General features: G+C 43.0%; 1 protein-coding gene across 3 annotated transcripts in view; it reads right to left on the bottom strand.

The window, feature by feature from the left end:
* LOC134358902 (catenin alpha-3-like) overlaps positions 1–23,428 on the bottom strand; it is an 812,224-nt gene that overhangs the window by 96,256 nt on the left and 692,540 nt on the right. For all 3 annotated transcript variants that reach the window (XM_063071542.1, XM_063071543.1, XM_063071544.1), the window contains one exon: positions 20,370–20,551. In XM_063071542.1, coding sequence (XP_062927612.1) covers positions 20,370–20,551 — 182 coding nt within the window. The remainder of the gene's footprint in view (positions 1–20,369; positions 20,552–23,428) is intronic.

The raw sequence follows: 23,428 nt of genomic DNA, 5'->3' as shown, positions 1-23,428 counted from the left end.
ACCAGCTTATCCGTTCATGCCCGCACCGGGCACCTCCACCTGGAGAAGCTAGCCATTGTCAAGGCTGAGTTTGATGTCACGGAGCGCTGAGGCATTGTCATGGGCTTCCCCTCTCCACATCTTGCGAAAACCCAGGGGGCTGGTGATTACCACTGCCTCAGCAATGCCATGATCCGTGACCGATACCCGATCCTGCACATCCAGGATTTCTCTGCCCACCTGGCAGGGAAAATGATTTTTTCGAAGGTGGACCACATTCGTGGTTGTTGCCAGGTCCCTGGTCACCCAAGTGACATTCCTAAAACCACTGTTATTACACCATTTGGTTTGTTTGAGATCCTTCGAATGCCCTCCAGGCTGAAGGACGTGGCCCATATCTCTCAGCGCCTCATGGATGGTGTTCTCAGGGATTTGCCATTCCTGTTTGTTCACCTAGATGACATTTTGGTAGCCAGCTCTTCTAGGGATGAATATCTCTTACATTTGAGAACCCTTTTCGAACACCTTAGTCAGCATGGTCTCATTGTCAACCCGGTGAAGTGCCAGTTTGGACTGTCCATAGTCAATTTCCTTGGATACATGCCAATGCAGCAGGGGCAGCTCCCCTGCCAGCTAAAGTTGAAGCCGTTAAGCACCTCCCTTGGCCAGTCACCAATAAGGCCCTGTAGGAGATTTTGGGCATGGCGAACTTTTATCACCGTTTTGTCCCCAAGATTCCTCTGATCCTCCACACTGCCAAGAGTCTTACCATTAATACTATATTCTGCCATCATATTTGACCTACCAAAATGAACCACCTCACACTTAACTGGGTTGAACTCCATCTGCCACTTCTTAGCCCAGTTTTGCATCCTGTCAATGTCCCGCTGTAACCTCTGACAGCCCTCCACACTATCCACAACACCCCCAACATTTGTGTCATCAGCAAATGTACTAACCCATTCCTCCACTTCCTCATCCAGGTCATTTATAAAAATCACAAAGAGTAGGAGTCCCAGAACAGATCCCTGAGGTACACCACTGGTCACTGACCTCCATGCAGAATATGATCCGTCTACAACAACTCTTTGCCTTCTGTGAGCAAGCCAGTTCTGGATCCACAAAGCAATGTCCCCTTGGATCCCATGCCTCCTTACTTTCTCAATAAGTCTTGCACAGGGTACCTTATGAAATGCCTTGCTGAAATTCATATACACTACATCTACTACTCTACCTTCATCAATGTGTCTAGTCACATCCTCAAAGAATTCAATCAGGCTCATAAGGCATGGCCTGCCTTTGATAAAGCCATGCTGACTATTCCTAATCATATTATGCCTCTCCAAACATTCATAAATCCTGCCTCTCAGGATCTTCTCCATCAACTTACCAACCACTGAAGTAAGACTCACTGGTCTCTCAAAAATTAAGATTCCCTAAACCTGTCAGCCTTGTCTTTTATCCTGACAGGAACAAACAAACTCTGCACTCTCAAAATGTCATTATTGAAGGCCTCCCACTTACGAAGAACATCTTTGCCAGAAAACAATTCGTCCCAACGCACACTTGCCAGATCCTTTCCGATATCATCATAAAATTGGCCTTCCACCAATGTAGAATCTTAACTTGAGGACCAGACCTATCCTTTTCCAGAATTACCTTGAAACTAATGGTATTCTAGTCACTACACAAACTTTTGTCATCTATCCTGTCTCATTCCCTAATTGGAGATCAAGTATTGCACTCTCTCTCATTGGGACCTCTATGTACTTATTAAGGAAACTTTCCTGAACACATTTGACAAACTCTTTCCTATTTGACAAACTCTTTCCCATCCAGGCCTTGTACATTATGGGAGTTCCAGTCAATATGTGGAAAGTTAAAATCATCTACTACCAGAACTTTATGTTTCTTTCAACAGCCTGCGATCACTCTTCGGATTTGCTCCTCTAAATCCCGTGGACTATTAGGAGGTCTATAATATAATCCCATTAATGTGGCCATACCCTTCTTATTCCTCAGTTCCACCTACGTTTGTATAAAGCCTCACTAGATGAGCTCTCCAGTCTGTCCTGTCTGCCCTGACATTTTCCCTGACTTGTAATACTAACTCTCTCTTTTTAATCCCTCCTGCTCTATTATGTCTAAATCAATGGAACTCCAGAATGGAGCTGCCAGTCCTGCCCCTCCTGCAACCAAGTCTCACTAATGGCTACAGTATCATAATTCCATGTGTTAATCCATGCCCTGAGCTCCTTTGCCTTTCCTACAATACTTCTTGCATTGAAATGTATGCAACTCAGAACACCACCATGCTTGACCTTTTCACTCCTGACTTTGTCTGAAGTCTTAACAACATCTGCTTCCAGAACCTCTCGACTATCTGTTCTGGCACTCAGGTTCCCATCCCCCTGCAACTCTAGTTTAACCCCTTTCCCCACACCACCCTGTGCAGTACTAGCAAACCTTCCCGCTGGGATATTAGTGCCCCTCCAGCTTGGGTGCAAACCGTCTCTTCTGTACGGGTCCCATCTTCCCTGGAAGAGAACCTAATGGTCTCAAAATTTGAAGCCTCCCTCCTATACCGTATGATCTTCCTATTCTGGCCTCACTAGCACATGGGACAGATAGCAGTCCTGAGATCACTATCCTGGAGGTCCTGCCCTTTAATTTATCACCTTACTCCCTGAACACACCTTGCAGAACTTCATCCCTCTTCCTACCTATTTCATTGGTATCTATATGGTCCACGACCTGTGACTGCTCACTCTCCCTCTTAAGAATGCTGAGGACTCAATCCGAGATGTCCCGGACCTTGACACCCAAGAGGCAATATGCCATCCAGAAATCTTGTTCTCATCCACAGAACCTCCTTTCTGTTCCCCTACATAATGAATCTCCAGTCACCACAGCTCGCCTCTTCTCTCCACTTCCCTTCTGAGTCACAGAGCCAGACTCAGTGCCAGAGACCTGATCAATGTGACTTTCCTCTGCTTGGTCATCCCTTCCAGCAGTATCCAAAGTGATCTACCTGTTGTTGAGGGGGATGGACACAGGGGTACCGTGCACTGGCTGGTTAATCCCTTTTACCCTTTTGACTGTCACCCAGTTTCATGTAGTTTAACCAGGGGTTTAACTACCTCTCTCCGTGTCCCTCAATCTCACGCATGATCTGGAGTTCATCCAATTCTAGCTCCAACTTCTTAAGGCCGAATGTTAGAAGCTTCAGCTGGTTGCACTTCTTGCAGGTGAAGTCATCAGGGAGACTGGAGGCCACCCTGCCTTCCCCTGTCCCGCAAGAGGAGCATTCTACTATCCTGCCTGGCTTCTTTACTGAATAAATAAACAAAAAAAATCTACCTACAGCTTTTTAGAATCTCTTACATGGGTAAAAGATTAGTCTTATCTCTGTCCCTCATGATTTTATAAACCTTTGTACGGTCACCCTTCGGCCTCCTTCACTCTTAGAGAGAGCAGTCCCAGCCGAGCTATTCTCTTCTCATAGCTCAAGCCCTCCAGTCCTGACAACATCCTTGTGAATCTTTTATATACCCTCTCTAGCATGATTATATCTGTCCCATCATAGACAACCAGCAATGCACACAATGCTCCAGGAGGTGCCTCACTGTCTTGTACAGCTGAAACATGGTGACTCAACTCTTTACACAATGCCCCATTCAATGCAGACAAGTGTGCATACGCCTTCTTCATCAGCTTGTCTACCTGCCTCACCACTTTAAGGGACCTATATACTTTTGCTCCCAGGTGCTACAATGCTCCTGGGGCCCTGTCTTTCACTGTGTATGTCCTGTCTTGGTTTAAAGTCCCCAAATACGTCACTTTACACTTGTGCACGCTAAATTACATCTGCCCTTTCTTGGCCCACTTTACCTAGATCTTGATCCTATTATAATCTTGGTTATTCTCCTTCACTGTCCACCATGCCACTAATTTTGATGTCATCCATAAACTTGCTAATGATGCCACCTACACTTTTATCCAAATTGTTAACATATAAACAGACAACAGGAGACCCAGCGCCGATTTCTGTGGCACACCAATAAGCATAGGCTTCTTGTGAGAAAAAAAAAACAACACTTCTCTCTCACCCTCTGTTTTCTTCTATCAAGCTATTTCGGATATAATTTGCTAACTACCCCGGATCACATGTCATCTCACCTTGCAGTCTAGTCTGCCATGCAGGATCATGTCAAAAGCCTTGCTAAAGTCTATGTAAACAACATCTACCATATTACCTTCATCTACCCTTTTGGTCAGCCCTTCAAAAACAACATGCAGCTTGGGAAGTTAATTGCCCCTCCAGGAGGTTGTGGTAGGATCTGAGCAATTTGATGGGAATGTGTGGAGAAAAAGTTGGGAATGGTGCAGGATTAATATAAATGGATGCTTGACAATTGGCCTGGACTTGGGAGGCCAAAGAGATGATTTCTGAGCTCTGAGACTCCATGAGATTTACAGGCATGTTACCAGGATTGGAAAATATTAACTATGTGGAAAGATTGGCTAGACTGGGTTTACTTTCCAGCAATGAAGGGAGGCTTAATTGCAATATATAAAATTATTAAGGGTATGGATAAAATAGACACAATCTAGGTTACATGCCAGAAGTATTAAAAAGTGGGGTACAGATTTAAATCAATTGGCACCAAGTATGATAAATCACATAAATTTTCCAGTGCATCAAAAAGACCGATGACGTGCAATTGCTGGGTTGAAGGTACTTCTCACAGAGTCACAGGGAACTGTAAAGTATTAATTTGTATCCATGTCCCACCAATCTCTATAAAAAGTCACAAGGGCTACAAAACTACTGTATAATCCATTGATTTAATAGAGGTTTAAATTTCATGGGTTTAGTGAATGAACAAACAGCCATAGGACTAAAACACTAATATTTTTCAGTCCCTTTTATGACGAACGCTACTTTGAATTTCCAGTGAGTGGAATTAAGAACGCAGCACCACACGGAAAGGGTGGGATTCTGGTGTGGAAATCTGTGAAGAAATACCCGGATTCATTAGCACAAGTGATTCTGCAGATGCTGGAAATCTTGGGCAACACACACAAAATGCTGGAGGGACACAGCAGGTCAGGCAGCGTCTATGGGGAGGAATAAACAGTCAACGTTTTGGGCCGAGACTCTCCACCAGGACTGGAAAGGAAAGAGGGAAAAAGCCAGAATAAGAAGGTGAGGGGAGGGGAAGGAGTACAATCTGGCAGGTGATAGGTGAAACGAGGTGAGGGGGAGGTGGGGATGAAGCGAGGAAGCTGGGAGGTGAAAAGTGGAAGAGGTGAAGGGCTGATGAAGAAGGAATCTGATAGGAGAGTGAATGGCAGAAGAAAGGGAAAAAGGAAGAGAACCAGAGGGAGGTGTTGGTCAAGTGAGGAGAAAAGAAGGAGTAAGAGAGGAGCCATAATGGGAAAGGAATAAGAGGGGGGTAAGAAATTATCAGAAGTTAGAAAAATCAATGTTCATGCCATCAGGTTGGGGGCTACCTGGACAGAATGTGAGATAAATACAGGAGATTCTGCAGATGCTGGAATTCCAGAGCAACACACACAAAATGCTGGAAGAACTCAGCAGGTCAGGCATCATCCATGGAAATTAACAAACAGTCAATATTTCGGGTTGAGATCCTTTATCAGGATCCGAATATGAGGTATTGCTCCTCCAACCTGAGAGTGGCGTCATCACGGCGGTAGAGGAGGCCACAGACCGACATGGCGGAATGGGAATGGGAAGTGAATTGAAATGGGTAGCCACTGGGAAGTCCCGTCTGTTGTGGTGAGTGGAGTGAAAGTGCTCGACGAGGCAGACCCTCAGTCTGCGTCGGGTCTCACCAGTGTAGAGAAGGCCGCACCAGGGGCACCAAATACAGTAGATGACCACAACAGACTAGCAGCTGCAGTGTTGCTTCACCTGGAAGGACTGTTTGTGGCCCCGAACAGCTGAAAACATCTCAAAACTGATCGTGGCTTTGGTGCTGTAACACTGTGTTATAATCTATTACTGAACTCAGTCCACATTTTGTATAAATACCCAGACAGAAAAAACAGACAGTGTAAGGGAAGCAGTTCTAAAAGTTGTACAGGAGCAAAAAGACTGTGGGGTGGGTTGGAAGATATGATGCACATGTCATTGAAAGTAGCAGGACAAGTTGAGAAAAGAGATAATGAAACATGCGCAATTTAGTACAGGAAAAGAACATTAATACAAGGAATTCATAAACCACAGACCCTCAGTTGAAGTATTGTTTTCATTATAGGTGGGATGTGGAGACACTGGAGAAGATCCGAAGGAACTTTATGAGAAAGGCTCAAAGGATGAGGGCTAGAGTTACCAGAAGAGATTGGAGAGGCTGGGACTGTTTTCTTTGGAGAAGGGAAATCTGAGGTGATATCCAAAGAAAGTGTCTACAATAACAAGAGATCTGGACCTAGGGAACAGTGGGAGGCTGTCGCACTTGTGGAAGGATTTACACCCAGAGATTACAGGTACAAAATAAAGAGAGTGAGAATTGCTAGAGATGAGGAAAAGCATATTTAATCAGCGTGTAGTTGGAAGCTCTGGAGCTCTGCCTGCAGATGAACTGGAAGCAGATTTCATGTGACCTTCAAGAGAAAATTAGATTAATATATGGTGATGAAAATTTACAAGGGCACGGGGAAAAGGCCAAGGGTTGAAACTTGTGAGTTGCTCTTGCAGAAAGCTGTCATACACCTGCTGAGTTGAATGATCTTATTCAATGCTGAATTCATTCTGTAATTCTGTAAAAGATTCTACAGGAGGACCTACAAGCACACAAGTAAAAACAAAATTCCAAGGATATTGCCGGGACTTGAGGGAAAGGTTGAATACGTGTTACGATGAGCACTGGCAATATTGGAAGTAACATTCTCCAAACTAGGATCCCGCGATTAGCGCTAATTGGGCTTCGGCTTCAACAATACAAGTAACGCAGAATCCCTGAGCTTATCAAAATTACCTTACCAAGCTTAAACAGAAGATACCAGAAGACTGCTGTACAAAGAGCAAGTCACTCTAAACAATTAATTATTCTCATTGAACAACAATTAACCAATTCATGCACTCTAAAGAACCTCGGAGCCCAATGCTCTCTGGCACCCCCCACAGGACTGATGAGCTCATTATAGTACCCACCACCCCCCATCCTCCCCATGGCTGGCACCCAAAAGCCTAGAGAGACCAGAAAACTTGAGATCTAGAAACAAATTAAAAGACCTGGGGAACTTGTGTGTGAGAGAGAGAGAAGCCTAGGGAACCCTAAGATGGACGTGGGAATGAGGAGACAGACTTGGGAGTCCTCAAGACAGGGAGAACATTGAAAAACACTGGGAAACCTTGAAGTCCTTTGAACCCTGGAAGCCCATAGGAAAACTAGGACCTTAAGAATCCGCAATACTTAGATTGAGACACTTAGACTGGGATGCTTAGACACAGAAAAACCATGAGATCCAGAAAAAACTTTGGGGCCTGGAAATAGCCTTGAAACCCAAAAGCTTGAGTCCTTGCAAACATGGAATGTGAAACCTATGGAAGGATCCTAGGAGGACCTTGCTCATGGTGTTTCACTCTTCACTATTTTCCAGAGGCAATTAGAATACAGAAGGCTGTACTCTCAGTTTTACGGGTTGAGACAGCAGAAACAGACTCATCGTACACTGAGCTAGCTGGCTCTCTGCAGATCTGTTTCATTTGTTACCTGAAAATTCAATTTTCCCAGTCTGTACCATGACTTTCATCACGAAGTTTAATATATGATAGCTTACTCTTGTTCGGGTTACTTTACTTGTGTGTTTGCACACTCCAGCCAAGGATCAGTTTTTGGAACAGGGCTCTTCAGGGCTGCAACCTCAAATTACTGTTTCAGGAGACACGTGCACACTGGAACGTTTGCTACCATAGCATCTCTCATCAGAACAGACAGACTGGAGTTCTGTATTGTAAAAGGTTAGTCCTTCCCACTGCAATTGTTGGAGTGTAATCTTATTTCAATTATTCCCAATAGCGTCCTTTCAAACATTAATATGACATTAACAAAGGCATACCATTTCTTGCAAGGAACAACATCAAGAAAAGGCAAGTCCTTCCAAAATTTACACTATTGACTTGAAAGCTGATGTATTGAATTAAGCAAACTTTGTTGATAAACTTGTTTGATAAAGTTCTGGTTCTGGTGAGATGGCAGCGCATTCGATTGCAGTGACTTCTATTGGGTTCACAAAAAGTGCCATTGTCCTATGTATTTTTCACGATCACAAGATCATACTAGACATTAAGAACTTAAGGTACTGCTGGTCTACTCCATCAGCGAGTTGCTTTTTGGTGAGGAGAATGAATGCACTTCTCATCTAAAGCCGACTGAAGTCAAAACACCGCTACTCAGGCTCGGTTGGGTTCATTACTTGGCAGGGTCTTTCTGGCAAACGTGCGCTGGCAGTATTGGAACCCAAGTGTGGGGGAAAGGCAGACTCCGATGTAGAGACGGCAACGAGAGTTTATTAATAATAATTCTAAAAGAACATCGGGGGTCAGCTGCGCAGCACCACCAGAAGTAACATTCTCAAAACTAGAACCCCATGATTAGTGTTAATTGAGCTTCCACTTAGGCTACGTCCACACTACGCCAGATAATTTTGAAAACAAAGCTTTTTCTCTTCGTTTTGAACTCCGTCCACACTAAAGTGGCGTTTACACCCCCCGAAAACGGAGATTTTCATAAACGGTCTCCAGAGTGAATAAATCTGAAAATGCCTAATATCCATTGCAGTGTAGACATGGTAAACGGAGAGATTTAAAAACGCTGTCATGACAACACCACAACAACAATGCTTTTTCTGCTTCTGCTTGGTACTGTGCAAGCACTGCCGTACAGTTGTTATAAAGCGCAGTTGGTGTGAACGGCGTGAGAGTTAAATTGTAAATTGAGGTTTTTGACTATTTAAAAACATTGTCATGACGTGCTGGAACAGATAGCCGCAGCACGGCATTTCGTTGTTTTCTTGAACGCAACCCTCCACATAACCGAACAATTTCAGAACAGACGGCAACGAGACTGAAGCCAGAAGAGCTAGAAATGTACTCACCGAATACTTTGACCCATAGCTTACTGAATAAATAAGTATACTCACTTTGCCCTGTTTTCTGTCCTTGCTTGTGTGAAGGTGCTTTACCTATTTATGCAAGTACTTCTCTGACAATAGATGTGTAATAGCCTAATGTAACATTGTATGGAAATACAAGATAACACTGATGCAGACATGTTTTATACATTTAATAAGGTGCTTTATTAATGCAACAGAGTTAGTCAGTTTTTCAAAGTTCGTCGTCAGCCGGGTCATACTGTCCATGAACTCCCTGTCGGTTGCCTCCATACGCTCCAGTATTTGTTTTTTTTAGTTTTAAGTCCTCCTGCGCGAGAGCAAACAGCAATTCCTTTGAAGTTTTTCTACTCTGTAACTGGACAAACGCGCACAAAGTATACCGTTTCCTCTTCGCTTGTTTTCTGTGTGTCCTGCGCATGCCCAGTAGAGGAGATTCACCCAAATATCCGTGTTAGTGTGGACAGATATATTTTGAAAAATGCTTAGTGTGGACGCCTCTCGTTTTTACTCGAAACTGGCATTTTCAAAATTATCCGGCGTAGCCTTAAATAATACAAGTAACATGAAATCCCTGAGCCTAACAAAAAAAACTTAACAAGTTTAGACAGAAAGCACAACGAGACCAGATTGCAAAGAGTGAATTGCTTGTGAAAAGCACAGGGAACTCTAAACAATTAACGACTTATTTAACATAAATTAACCAATTCGGGTGCTTGAGAAACCTTGGAGCCCAGCTCTCTCTTGGCTGAAGAGCTCATTACAATAAGTTAGGGCTTTATTCTCTAAAGTGTGGGAGGATGAGCAGAAACAGAGACACCTCTTTCTTCCTTATTAGGGAGAGAGAGAGAGCCTATGGTATGTTGAATACAGGGTGAACAAGTAATCTTTGGGGTAACTGCAAGTCTGTGTCTTTGCTGTTGCTTTGCTCATGATTGAGTGCTTGGTGGTGGGGGCCAATGTTTTTTTTGCCGGTGGGGGGAGGGGGGATCATTGCTTGCTGCTGCTTACACGTGGGAGGGGGGAGCTGGAGGGGACATTGGGGTTCTAACATTTAACTGTCATTCATTCTTTGGGCCACTCCTCTGTTTTTCGTGGATGTTTGTGAAGAAAAAGCCATTTCAGGACGTGTATTGTATATGTTTCTCTGACATTAAATGTACCTTCGAAACCTTGAAACCTTTGAAAATTGATAGAGGTAGACTAAGTTATGAAGGATATAGATAGGGTAAATGCAAGTAGGCTTTTTTCACTGAGGCCAGGTGTAACTAGAAGTAGAGGGCATAGGTTAAGAGTGAAAGCTGAATTACAGTATTTCCCAGAGGGGGATCTTTTTCACTCAGAGGATGTGGGGTAAGCTGTCAGTGGAGGTGCTGAATGCAGGTTTGATCGCAACATTTAAGAAAAGTTTAGATCAGTACATGGACGGGAGAAGAATGGAGAGCTATGGTCCAGGTACAAGTCGATGGCACTAGGTAGAATAACAGTTTCTGTCTTGTAGATGGGCTGAAGGGCCTGTTTCTATGCTGTATTACTCATCTTCCATCATTTCCAACAGCTTCAATGAGATTGCAGTTTAGAATGTCCTTGGGGAAGGAAACACATCTTTTTCCTTCCGGCTTCCATTTGGATCCTGACTCTCACCAATGTGGTTGATCTTTAAAACAACCTTGGATAAGTACACGGATGGGAGGGGTATAGATGCCTCTGGTCCAGGTGCAGGATGAAAAATAAATAGTTCATCAGAGACTAGATGTTCTGTGGTGCTCTATGACTCTATGACTAACAAACTGGAACCAGTGAGGAGCTGCAAAGATATTTGGTACTAAGACCTGACAGTAAAAGTGTCTGAAGATACCCAAAGCCTGGACAATGAAAAGCAAGCTGAATAAAATGTCTGGAATCAGACCACAAGCAGCAAAAATGTATGGAGCCAGACTGCCGGCTCTACATGTGTCTGGAGCCAGATCTCAGGCTGCAATAATGCTTAGAGACAGGCAGCAGGCTGAATACCTGTCTGCAGCCGGATCGCAGGCTGCAGGAATGTTTAAGAGAGGCAGTAGGCTGAAACCAGGTCTGGAGCCAGATCTGAGGCTGCGATAATGCTTAGGGACAGGGAGCAGGCTGAATACATGTCTGGAGTCAGTCGGCAGGCTGCATAGTCATCTGAAGACAGAGAGCAGGCTGACTGAATCTCTGGAGACACAGTGAGCTGCATAAATGTCTGTAGGCAGAACACAGGCTGACAAAACATCTGGATTTAGGCAGCAACCTGCCTAAATGTACGGAGACAGGCAGCAGGCTATGAAGAGTAATTTCTCTTATTCTTGCTGCTTTGCACAGCTTATCATGTTGACGCTGTTGTTATATCAGGAATTTGTTCAAGATGGAGTGTGGTATAATGAAGGGATGTAAATAACAGTTTTCACATTTTCATTACTAATTTGGACACCATATGGAGGATGATACACGACTGTAATTAACCTAATTGGCATATGCAATTAAATTAACTGGAAAGTAATCTTTCCCCACGACCTGAACACTAAATGCCATCTTTACTCAACCTGCAGATGTATTTGCTACAAATGATGAGGAAAACTATTGAAGATTGTGATTTAGATATATTTTAATGAAACAATTAAATTCATACATAACTTATTGTGATGTTTCTGTTCACAGATAAGAGATTTGTTTTTATTGCATCCCATGACAAGCCTGTAGCTCTTACATTGTTACAAAACAGATCATTTAACTAAGTTATTGCTTCATGCATCACAGTCACTGGAATTTGCACACAGCCTCCAGGAATGGAAAAGAAGCTCATAACAGAAGCCACCTGGCAGAACCAATACATTGATGTTATCTCCATACTGGCATAATTACATGCTCGAAGTATTCCTACACGGAGGGGTATGGGGGATTGTGGTATTTACACTGTCTTTCCATCATTACTGAATTGTATCGATACAGTGTCAGTATCTGCACGTCAGCACCAATATCGTACCTCCATCTTTGCACATTTAGATCAAAACTGTGCCATCGCAGAGTAGCAATGTAGTTCCGAAACAATAGTCAGTTCAGAAACAATATGCATCTACAAACTATTGCTGCCTGAAGGTAATCAGTGACAGGTTTTCTACCATGGTTCTAGTTCTCTCATTAAGTATCAGGAACTATGGTCCTACATGACAATAAGGTCACGGGCCACTCACAACAACCAACACACTGTGACATCATGTGGGCCCCACCAAGCCGGAACAAGCCTACAGAGCTTTCCAGAGACGTCTATTGGCTCAAAAGATGACCACATTCAGTGGAAAGATGGCATGAGGTCCCAAACAGTTAATTTGAAATCCTACATAAATTACCTGTTTGTACTTGCAGGTAATGTAATGGATTGCATTTGATTATATTCAAATAAGACCTCTTCACAAGAGGAAAATTGAAGTACTTGCTGATGAAGTGCTGTGCGGCAAAGTGTTCATCATACAACTGACTGAAGTCCATTATCTATTTAGACGCTGGCAATAATTTGCAGCTTCTAATATAATTAACTGACTTTACAAATAAAACATTTGGTTGTAACATATTGCCAGTTACTGGTTACCCTCCCTGAGAGTAAAAGAATTCCCATACGGCTTTCACAGAAGATCAAGATACTCTTCCCAGTGTTCTGGCCAATAATTATTCCATGACAAACATCAATCGCTGATTGCTATCACATTGTTCTCCATGAGACCTTGCTATACACGGATTGGCTGCTGCTTTTTCTGCCTTATGGAAGGTAACTACACTTGAACCTTCTACACCGGAGCTAAAGAGTTTTGGAAATGTCCAACAGTTTTGAAAGGCACTAGATCAGAAAGTTCATTAAAATAGCCAAATCACATTTCCAGATAATCTGTAAGGTAATAACTTTCTTTTGAGTCATAATGATTTAATACATTTTGACAATCCACACAAGACTGTACAAAGCAAAGGAGTTGGTAGTTTTAGACTTACTTCATGTTTTTAACTAATACTCTCTTGATAAGCTGCCGGGAAGAGAACAGAGCTCTAAAGCAAAATTGCACTTATAATGTCATGATTGTCTTAGGGGTATGATATGCTACACAGAACTTTAAGTATAACCAATGTTAATTTTAATATGTGCATATTTAAAATGTACATATCATTATCCATTAGAGCAGGGCAGGGATAGAAACTGCCAAGTCTTGATGAGGCCTTTCTCTTCTATACTTTAGGGATGCTGTGGTGCATTTGAAAGGAAGGGCATAATCTGTGGCTTTGTCTGCCCACTGGGCATGTGGAATTTAGGCCAGAGAAGAGGACACATTTTCATTTTGTGCTGGAGAGCTCACAAGGATTACAGTAAGAAGGCATAACACCTGGAAAACTTCAGCAGACTATGAAAAGTTAAGATGGTAGGATTTTGAGACATAGGAGAAGAATTAGGCCAGTTGATCCATCGAGCCTGCACTGCCATTTAATGCTGGTACATGGCCAGGAAGACTGCAGCAGTACACAAAGAATTAAGACCGTAAAACATAGGAATAGAATTAGGCCATTTGGCCCATCAAGTCTGCTCCAACATTCGATCATGGCTGAATTATTTTTCTTTGCACATAGTCTGACGATACATGAGAAATTTCAAGAGGCTCACTGAGCTCGTATTCCAATGAAGCAGAGCAGTGAAACATTCCATAAGACATAGGAGCAGAATTAGGCCATCTGGCCCATTGAGTCTGCTCCACCATTCAATCATGGCTGATCCTTTTTTCCTCTCTCCTCCTCAACTCTGTAACCGGCCTTCTCCCTGTAACCTTTGATGCCATGCCCAATTAAGAACCTATCAATCTCTGGCTTAAATATACCCAATGGCTTGCCTCCACAGCTGCCTGTGGCAACAAATTCCATAAATTCACTGTCCTCTGGCTACCCAGTCATGAGGTGAAGAGTATTTCAGAGACATTCAGCTTGAACCACCTTGCATACCATGACTGATAGAGCAGGTTCTCACTTTCTTTGTGGTGTTACGTGCCCCGTAACTGGGTTGCCAAACCAGCAGAAATGGATCACTCAGTTGGAGTCTGGATTACTGGAACTAAGAAAGTTTTATTAAAGAAATAAGCAACACAGTACTCCAATAGTAAGGATATAAATGCAACAGGTTAGCACTGAATAAACACACATGTACACGGAACTAGGATAATAGGATCAATCAAGCTCTATCGCAGTCTAGGGGTAAAATGTTCAATCGCAAGTGACAGAGTTCAGTTTAGTTCAGTTCGCAGCAATCGTTGTTGTGCTGTTGAAGAGAGAGAGAGAGAGAGAGAGAGAGAGAGTGAATGCTGATATTCAAAATCGGATTCAACAGACCTTTGATATTTCTCGCAGTTAGCTTTCAGGCGAGCCCTTTGTAATGTCTTCTGAGGTCACTGACTGTGACCCCTCCATTTCAGATACGATTGTTCCTCTGCAGTGAACCCGGCACCCAGGCAAGGGTGGACACACACACCAGGTTCCCGCGGACCGAATCTTTCCACCCTGTGCGTCTATGGCTGGTCCCGTGACCAGCCCTCCAAAACTCCCACCGACTTGTGGGGGCACACCGCTTCCAGGGTCTCGTTACCTCATGGTGTCGTGAGTGGTGTCTCGTGTGGTGTCTCTTGCCTTAGCGAACCCGTCCCTTTTTATCCCCTTGTTGGGGTATCACCTGTCCATCACTTCAAACAGTTCAGGTTCAAAGCAAACCAGTCTTGACAATACCCAGACCGGTGTCACCTTCCGTTAATCTCTCTTATCTCTTCATTAACATTTCCAAATGCTGCTCCATTGTCTTACTTATCTCTCTCCTGAAGACAGGTGGCAGATCAACTGTTGATCCCACTGGTGAAAGCACAGGACAGTCAACATCTTAGTCTATGTGTACTTTCGTCACAGTGGCAAGGTAAAAGTGGAAGTCTTGTGCCCAGAGTGCCAGAGTGGAGTCTCAGGTTGCCCCAATGAAATCGCAGCGGACTGCCACTAGGACAGATGCTGTTTTCCTAGGGCAGCCAGAAGTCACCTAGGATCAGATTAATGCCAATACTACTGTCTGTGGTGTATCAAATGCAATAAGATTTAGATCACACTTGGAATATTGTGTTCAGTTGGTTGCTCATTATAGGATGGTTGTGGAAGCTTTAGAGAGGTTGCAGAAGAGATTTATCAGGATGCTGCCTGGATTAGAGAGAATATTTTATGAGGATAGGTTGAGTGAGCTAAGGCTTTTCTCTTTGGAATGAAGGAGGATGAGAGGTGACTTGACAGAAGTGTACAACATGATAAAAGTCACCAATTGTGTAGACAGCCGGAAACCTTTTTCCCCGGTGCATAAATGGCTAAGCTGGCTGGTGGCGTAATGGCATCAGCGCCGGACTTCGGAGCGAAGGCTCCTGAGTTCGAATCCAGCTGGCTCCCTTGCATGCTTTCCATCCATGCTGGGTTGAGCCTTGAGCTAGCAACTTGGCCTCATAAAAATAAGACAGCCTGCTAAAAAAACGCCGTCATGACGGCATCCCAATGACTCCACCTGGACTTAAGGGGTTTCTTCTTCTATAAATGGCTAAAGAGCAAGCATAATTTTAAGGTGATTGGAGGAAAGTACAGGGGGGATGTCAAAGGTATTTTTTTTACAAAGAGTGGTGGTTTCATGAAATGCATTGCTGGGGTGGTGGTAGAGACATGAGGGGCATTTAAGAAAACGCATAGATGATGGAAAATTGGAGGGGTATTTAGGAGAGAAATTCAAAGTTCAAAGTAAAATTATTACTGAAGTACATATACGTCATCACACACAACCCTGAGATTCATCTTCTTAGGGACAATCACAGTAAATACAAGAAGCTCAATAGACTCAATGAAATATCGCCCCCAACAGGACGGACAGCAACCAATGTGCAAGTATAAACAACAAACTGTGAAAATGCAAAACGAAAGAGAAGAAAAAAAAAGAAATAATAATAATAAGCAATAAATATTGACAACAGGAGATGAAGAGTCCATAGGTTGTGGGAATATTTCAGCGATTGGGTGAAAGAAGTTGAGTGAAGTTATCCCATCTGGTTCAGGGGAAATAACTGTCCAGAACCTGGTAGTGTGAGTACTGAGGCTCCTGTACCTTCTTCCTGATGGCAGCAGTGAGAAGAGAGCATGGTCTGGATGGTGGGTGTTCTTGAGGATGGATGTTGCTTTTCTGTGACTGCGCTCCGTATCGATGTGCTCAATGGAGTGGGGGGCTTTACCTGTGGGCCATATCCACTACTTTTTGAAGGCTTTTCCATACCAGGCCATGGTGCAACCATCGCTATATAGAATGGTTAGATTGGCCTTAAAGAAGGTTGAAAGGTTGATACAACATCATGGGTCAAAGAACCTGTACTGCGTTGTACTGTTCTATGTTCAATGTTCTGTGAACATTAGGAAAGTTTTCTTTGTGTCCCCGTCATCGAGGATTATCTGGTAATAGCCCCATCACAATTTGTAGTAGCTTGTTCAGCAGAAATTGGCAGTCACATTTTCCATGGTACAGTTATAGTAACTCCAAGAGCAATTCTTTGTGTGTGAACAGTTCAGGATATGATGGAATATGGATTTAGCACTGAGTGTTAAATTAGTAGGTAGATACACAATGTGAGGAAATGCAAGTTTCCCTACTCTGGAAGAAAGAATGAAATTAAAAAAAAAAAATTATTTAAATCCAGGGAAACTGCTGGATGTTGCCAGATGCAGGGTTTTGTGGCATCTGGTCCATGAAACAAAAGTTTGCACACAGAAATAGGAAATAATTTGAATGTTGGCCTTTATTGCAAAGGTTTATGGATATAAATCTGTGAAGCTTCACTGCAAATTTACAGGGCACTTGTGGGACTGTGTCTAAATGATCACATACAGATTTGTACGCGATGTTTAAGGAAGGATATCTTTGCATTAGAGCAGCCAAGAAAATGTTCACCAGGTTGATTCTTGGAATGATGCATAAAGAAAAGGAGAATTGTTTGGGTCTATATTCTTTGGAGTCTAAAAATAATGAGAGGTGATTTTATGGAAACATGTAAAATGCTGAGAGGACTGAGCAGGTGGTTGAAAAGATGGTAGAACATAGAACGTTACAGCATGGTACAGCCCCTTCAGTCCACGATGTTGTGCCGATCTTTTAATCTACTCTAAGATCAATCTAACCCTTACCTCCTACATAGCCTTCCACTTTTCTATCATTCATGTGCCCATCTAAGAGTTTCTTAAATGCCCCTAATGTATTTGTCTCCAGCACCACCCCAGCAGAGCGTTCCACATACTTACCACTCTCTGTGTGAAAAACTTACCTCTGACATTCTCCCCTATACTTTCTTCCAATTGACTTAAAATTATGCCCTCATCTTAGCTACTTCCACCCTAGGAAGAAAATCTCTGGTTATCCACTTGATTTTTGTTTTATCAGAACATAAGAACATAAGAAATAGGAGCAGGAGTAGGCTATCTGGCCCATCGAGCCCGCTCCGCCATTCAATAAGATCATGGCTGTTCTAACCACAGACTCATCTCCACCGACCTGCCTTTTCCCCATAACCCTTAATTTTTCTACTATGCAAAAATCTATCCAACCTTTTCTTAAATGTATTTACTGAGGTAGCCTCCACTGCTTCATTGGGCAGAGAATTCCACAGATCCACCACTCTCCAGAAAAAAGCATTTCCTCCTCATCTCCGTCCTAAATCTACTCCCCAAAATCTTGAGGCTATGCCCTTTAGTTTTATTCTCACCTACCAGTGGAAACAATTTTCCTGTCTCTATCTTATCTATCCTTTTAAATGTTATATTTTTCTGTAAGATCTCCTCTCATTCTCCTGAATTTCAGTGAGTACAGTTTCAGATGACTCAATCTCTCCTCATAGTCTAACCTCCTCACCTCTGGAATCAACCTGGTGAACCTCCTCTGCACCACCTCCAAAGCCAGTATATCCTTCCTCAAGTAAGGAGACCAGAACTGCACACAGTACTCCAATTGCTTCTTCACCAGTACTCTGTACAGTTGCAGCATAACCTCCCTGCTCTTAAACTCAATCCATCTAACAATGAAGGCCAACATTCCATTTGCCTGCTTGATAGCCTGCTGCACCTGCAAACCAACCCTTAGTGACTCATGCACGAGCACTCCCAAGTCCCTCTGCATAGCAGCATGCTGCAATTTTTTCTTACTATTTAATCCGTTCTTTTATTTTTCCTTCCAAAGTGGACGACCTCGTATTTACCAACATTGTACTCCATCTGTCAGACCTTTGCCCACTCACTTAACCTATCTAAATCTCTCTGCAGACTGTTTGTATCTTCTGCACAATTTGCTTTTCCACTCAATTTGGTATCATCAGCAAACTCGGAGACACTACACTTGGTCCCCTCTTCCAGATCGTTAATGTATATCGTGAACAGTTGCAGGCCCAGCATCGACCCCTGCAACACACCACTCACCACTGATTGCCAACCAGAGTAACACCCATGTATCCCAACTCTCTGCTTTCTATTAGTTAACCAACCCTCTACCCATGCTAATACGTCACCTTATGAATAAGTCTTTTGTGTGGCACCTTATCGAACGCCTTCTGGAAATCCAAGTGAATAATGTCCCTCTGTTTCCCTCTACCCACTGCGCTTGGTATATCCTCAAAGAACTCCAGTAGGTTTGTAAACGTTTGCTGAATCCATGCTGCGACTGGATGGATCCATTTCTTTCCAGATGCCTCACTATTTCTTCTTTGATGATAGCTTCAGGAGTTCCATGACCAGATCATAGAACCTTCTTCCAGCTGACTTTAGAGTCTCCCATATGCCTTCTGGCAAACTAGCAGAAATTTCATCTGAGTTTTTTCAACAGTATTTTTCTCTTTGCCACTCTCCCATAAAGCTGCGACTGGTGAAACACCCAGGCAACAGTTGTTGTATGTGCAGTCTCTCCCATCTCAGCCACGGAAACTTGAAACATCTCCAGTCTTGTCACAGGTCTCTTGGTGGCCTCCCTCACTAGTCCCCTTCTTGCACAGTCAGTTCTTGAGGACAGCCTGCTCTAGGCAGATTTACAGCTGTGCCATATTCTTTCCACTTCTTGATGATTGATTTAATTGTACTCCAAAGGATATTCAGTGACTTGGAAATGTTCTTGTATCCATCTCCTGACTCGTGCTTTTCAATAACCTTTTTGTGGAGTTAGTTGAAGTGTTCTTTTTTCTTCACGATGTAGTTTTTGCCGGGATACTGACTCACCAGCAGTGGAAAGTACCAGACAGAGGTGTATTTTTACTCAATCAATTGAAACACCTTGACTGCACACAGTGATCTCCATTTAACTAATTATGTGACTTCTAAAACCAATTGGCTGCACCAGTGATGATTTGGTGTGTCATATTAAAGGGATGAATACTTATGCAATCAATTATTTTTGTGTTATATTTGCAATTAATTTTGATCACTTTGTAGAGATCTGTTCCCACTTAGATATGAAGGAGTCTTTTTCTGTTGATCAGTGTCAAAAAAAAACAAACTAAACCCACTGTAATTCAATATTGTTAAACAATAAAACATGAAAACTTCTGGGAGGAGGTTGAATACTTTTTATAGGCACTGTAAATTACAAAGGAGCCAAGGGGGATGGGAAGTGAATGGAAAATTGATAAAGAGGCCAAGATTGGATCAATACTAACTGGACTCTCTCATGGTGGTGTCTGAAAAGAGTCTAAGTTGCATGCCATCTTGGACAATATCTCCCATCCACTACATAATGGACTGGTTGGGCACAGGAGTACATTCAGCCAGAGACTCATTCCACCGAGATGCAACACAGAGTGTCATAGGAAGTCATTCCTGCCTGTGGCCATCAAACTTTACAACTCCTCCCTTGGAGGGTCAGACACCCTGAGCCAATAGGCTGGTCCTGAACTTATTTCATGGCATAATTTACATATTACTATTTAACTATTATGGTTTTATTACTATTTAATTATTTATGGTGCAACTGTAATGAAAACAAATTTCCCTGGGGATCAATAAAATATGACTATGACTATGACTAATGATATCACTTATTGGTGGAGCAGACTATCTTTGTTTCTTTTCCTTAGGTGTTAATGGTGATACCGGTAGATGTTTTCCTGTGAAAATACCCCTGCTGTTGTTAGCTTGTTGTCTATATGGTGTGAACAGAGAGGTTTTACCTGGTGAAATCAGTCATCTCCACCATGATCATGCACATCTTCTTGGCAAGTACAATGATGTCATTGCTGGTCTCATCCCAAATCTCAATCTCTGCATCCAGTCTGCTCTTAACCTGCTTGAAATCCGCAACCTGTTCAGCAATCTTAGCTTTTTCCTCTTCTGGTAGTTCTGTCATTTTAGCCTGAAACATAATACCAAACCAAGTGTAACCGAGAGTGGCCTTTTATCCATTATGATTTTCGCTCTTTAATATGACTATATCCATACAAACACTGTTAACATTTCAATAGTGATTGTCGAGTACTTTGGGAAATTTTGAGGTTTTAAAAAACACTGAAGTATGAACTTCTGATTTAATCTCAATCATTAGGCTTTATTACCAGTGCCAATGTTCCTTGACTATGTTTTGTCAGACTCTTGCCAAGAAATTGAAAGGGAATTGTTTCAGTGTTTTGAACTATGAGTTATACTGGGCCAACAAATATTAGTGAATCCTGAAGGAAAGCCATGTATCAAATAAAAGTTAAAGCTGAATTTGTTATTCTGTGCTCAAGTACCTGTATGCACGCACTGGTGCAATGAAAAACTTACGTTCAGTAACCTCACAGGCACATGGCATCATGCAAACAGTGTTCACAAGATAAATATAAATTAGACACAAATTACACAAAAAAAACACACAATGATAACAAAAGAAGTATTTTGGTGCAAAGTGATCAAGTGATCATTGTATTGCTAAACTGTAGTGATTAGGGTTGTAAACAACAGGAATTCTGCAGATGCTGGAAACTCAAGCAACACACATCAAAGTTACTGGTGAACGCAGCAGGCCAGGCAGCATCTCTAGGAAGAGGCGCAGTCGACGTTTCAGGCCGAGACCCTTCGTCAGGACTAACTGAAGGAAGAGTGAGTAAGGGATTTGAAAGTTGGAGGGGGAGGGGGAGATGCAAAATGATAGGAGAAGACAGGAGGGGGAGGGATGGAGCCGAGAGCTGGACAGATGATTGGCAAAAGGGGATACGAGAGGATCATGGGACAGGAGGTCCGGGAAGAAAGACGGTGGGGGGGGGGGAACCCAGAGGATGGGCAAGGGGTATATTCAGAGGGACAGAGGGATAAAAAGGAGAGTGAGAGAAAGAATGTGTGTATAAAAATAAGTAACAGATGGGGTACGAGGGGGAGGTGGGGCATTAGCGGAAGTTAGAGAAGTCGATGTTCATGCCATCAGGTTGGAGGCTACCCAAACGGAATATAAGGTGTTGTTCCTCCAACCTGAGTGTGGCTTCATCTTTACAGTAGAGGAGGCCGTGGATAGACATGTCAGAATGGGAATGGGATGTGGAATTAAAATGTGTGGCCACTGGGATATCCTGCTTTCTCTGGCGGACAGAGCGTAGATGTTCAGCAAAGCGGTCTCCCAGTCTGCGTCGGGTCTCACCAATATATAAAAGGCCACATCGGGAGCACCGGACGCAGTATATCACCCCAGTCGACTCGCAGGTGAAGTGATGCCTCACCTGGAAGGACTGTTTGGGGCCCTGAATGGTGGTAAGGGAGGAAGTGTAAGGGCATGTGTAGCACTTGTTCCGCTTACACGGATAAGTGCCAGGAGGGAGATCAGTGGGGAGGGATGGGGGGGACGAATGGACAAGGGAATTGTGTAGGGAGCGATCCCTGCGGAATGCAGAGAAGGGGGGGAGGGAAAGATGTACTTAGTGGTGGGATCCCGTTGGAGGAAGTTACAGAGAATAATATGTGATTAGGGTTGTGTTGGTTGGCTCTAGAATGGAATGGTTGAAGGGAAGTAGCTGCTCTTGAATCTAGTGGTGTGGGACTTCAGGCTTCTGTACCTCCTGCCTGATGGCAGCTGTGAGAAGACAACACGGTTCAGGTGGTGGAGATCTTTGAGGAGATATTTAAGGCAGAGCTTCATGTAGATATCACCAGTGGTGGGGAGGGAGGTGCTGTGTTGCATTGGGTATATTTCAGATTTCCAGCCTCTGCATGATATTTTGCTTTCAAATTCCTGCCTGGTTTTGTTGGATCTCAGTTCTTCTTTCTCTTCAGGTGCTGCCCAACCTGCTAGGTTCTGCCAGCATTTTCCATTATTTCACCCTTCTACACACTCAGCCCAATCTGCACACACAGTTCGAGCATGTTTTTGTTAGTTTCTTTCTCTCTTCTTCTCCCTCAATTTACACTTCATCTTTACAGATTAGTTGCCACCAACGAGCCTTCAGTACCAATCCATTATCCCGTGGTCTCCATCCATCATAGAGTTATTTTCTCCAGCCAGACCTCTCTCATTTCTGCAACTTAAAGCATGCTTGTACACTACATTTACCAGGTTCTGACAGTCATCAAACTGAAATGTAAATGGTTCGTTCCACACGGATATTGAGTATTTCAAGCATTTCCTGTTTCTGTTTCATACTTTCAGCAACTGCATTTTTGTTTGCTTTTTGAATCCTCTTAAATTAACATGTTAATTGTATGCAATATATCCAAACTTGCAAATATAATTATAGACACTGGCTATTTAAAAACTAATCAAATTTAAGGTGACGTTTATTGTAATAGTAATTCACTCTTTTATTTTAACCATTTCAAGAGAAATAAACTAAATTATTGTTTACTCTTTGGGGAAATGGCTCATTAGAAGATTATACATATAAAACTGTAAGACAATAAAGCATAGGAACAGAATTAGGCCATTTGGCCTATCGAGTCTGCTCCTCTATTCCATCACAGATGATCTATTATCCCTCGCATTCCCTTTTCCTGCCTTCTCCCCATAACCTTTGACACCCAAACTAATCAAGAACCTATCACCTCTGTTTTATATATACTCAATGACTCGGCCTCTACCTGTGGCCATGAGTTCCACAGACCCACCACCCTCTGGCTAAAGAAATTCCTCCTCACCTCTGCTCTAAAGGCATGTCCTTCTATTCTGAGGCTGTGCCCTCTGGTCCCAGACTTCCCCTCTATAGGAAACCTCCTCTCTTCAAACACTCTATCTAGGCCTTTCAATATTTGATATGTTTCAATGAGATCC

The sequence above is a fragment of the Mobula hypostoma genome, chromosome 19 (genome assembly GCF_963921235.1).
Source record: "Mobula hypostoma chromosome 19, sMobHyp1.1, whole genome shotgun sequence".
In the NCBI taxonomy this organism is placed as follows: Eukaryota; Metazoa; Chordata; class Chondrichthyes; order Myliobatiformes; family Myliobatidae; genus Mobula; species Mobula hypostoma.
The sequence above is the reverse complement of the archived record's forward strand: the minus strand, read 5'-3'. Positions and strand labels throughout refer to the sequence as shown.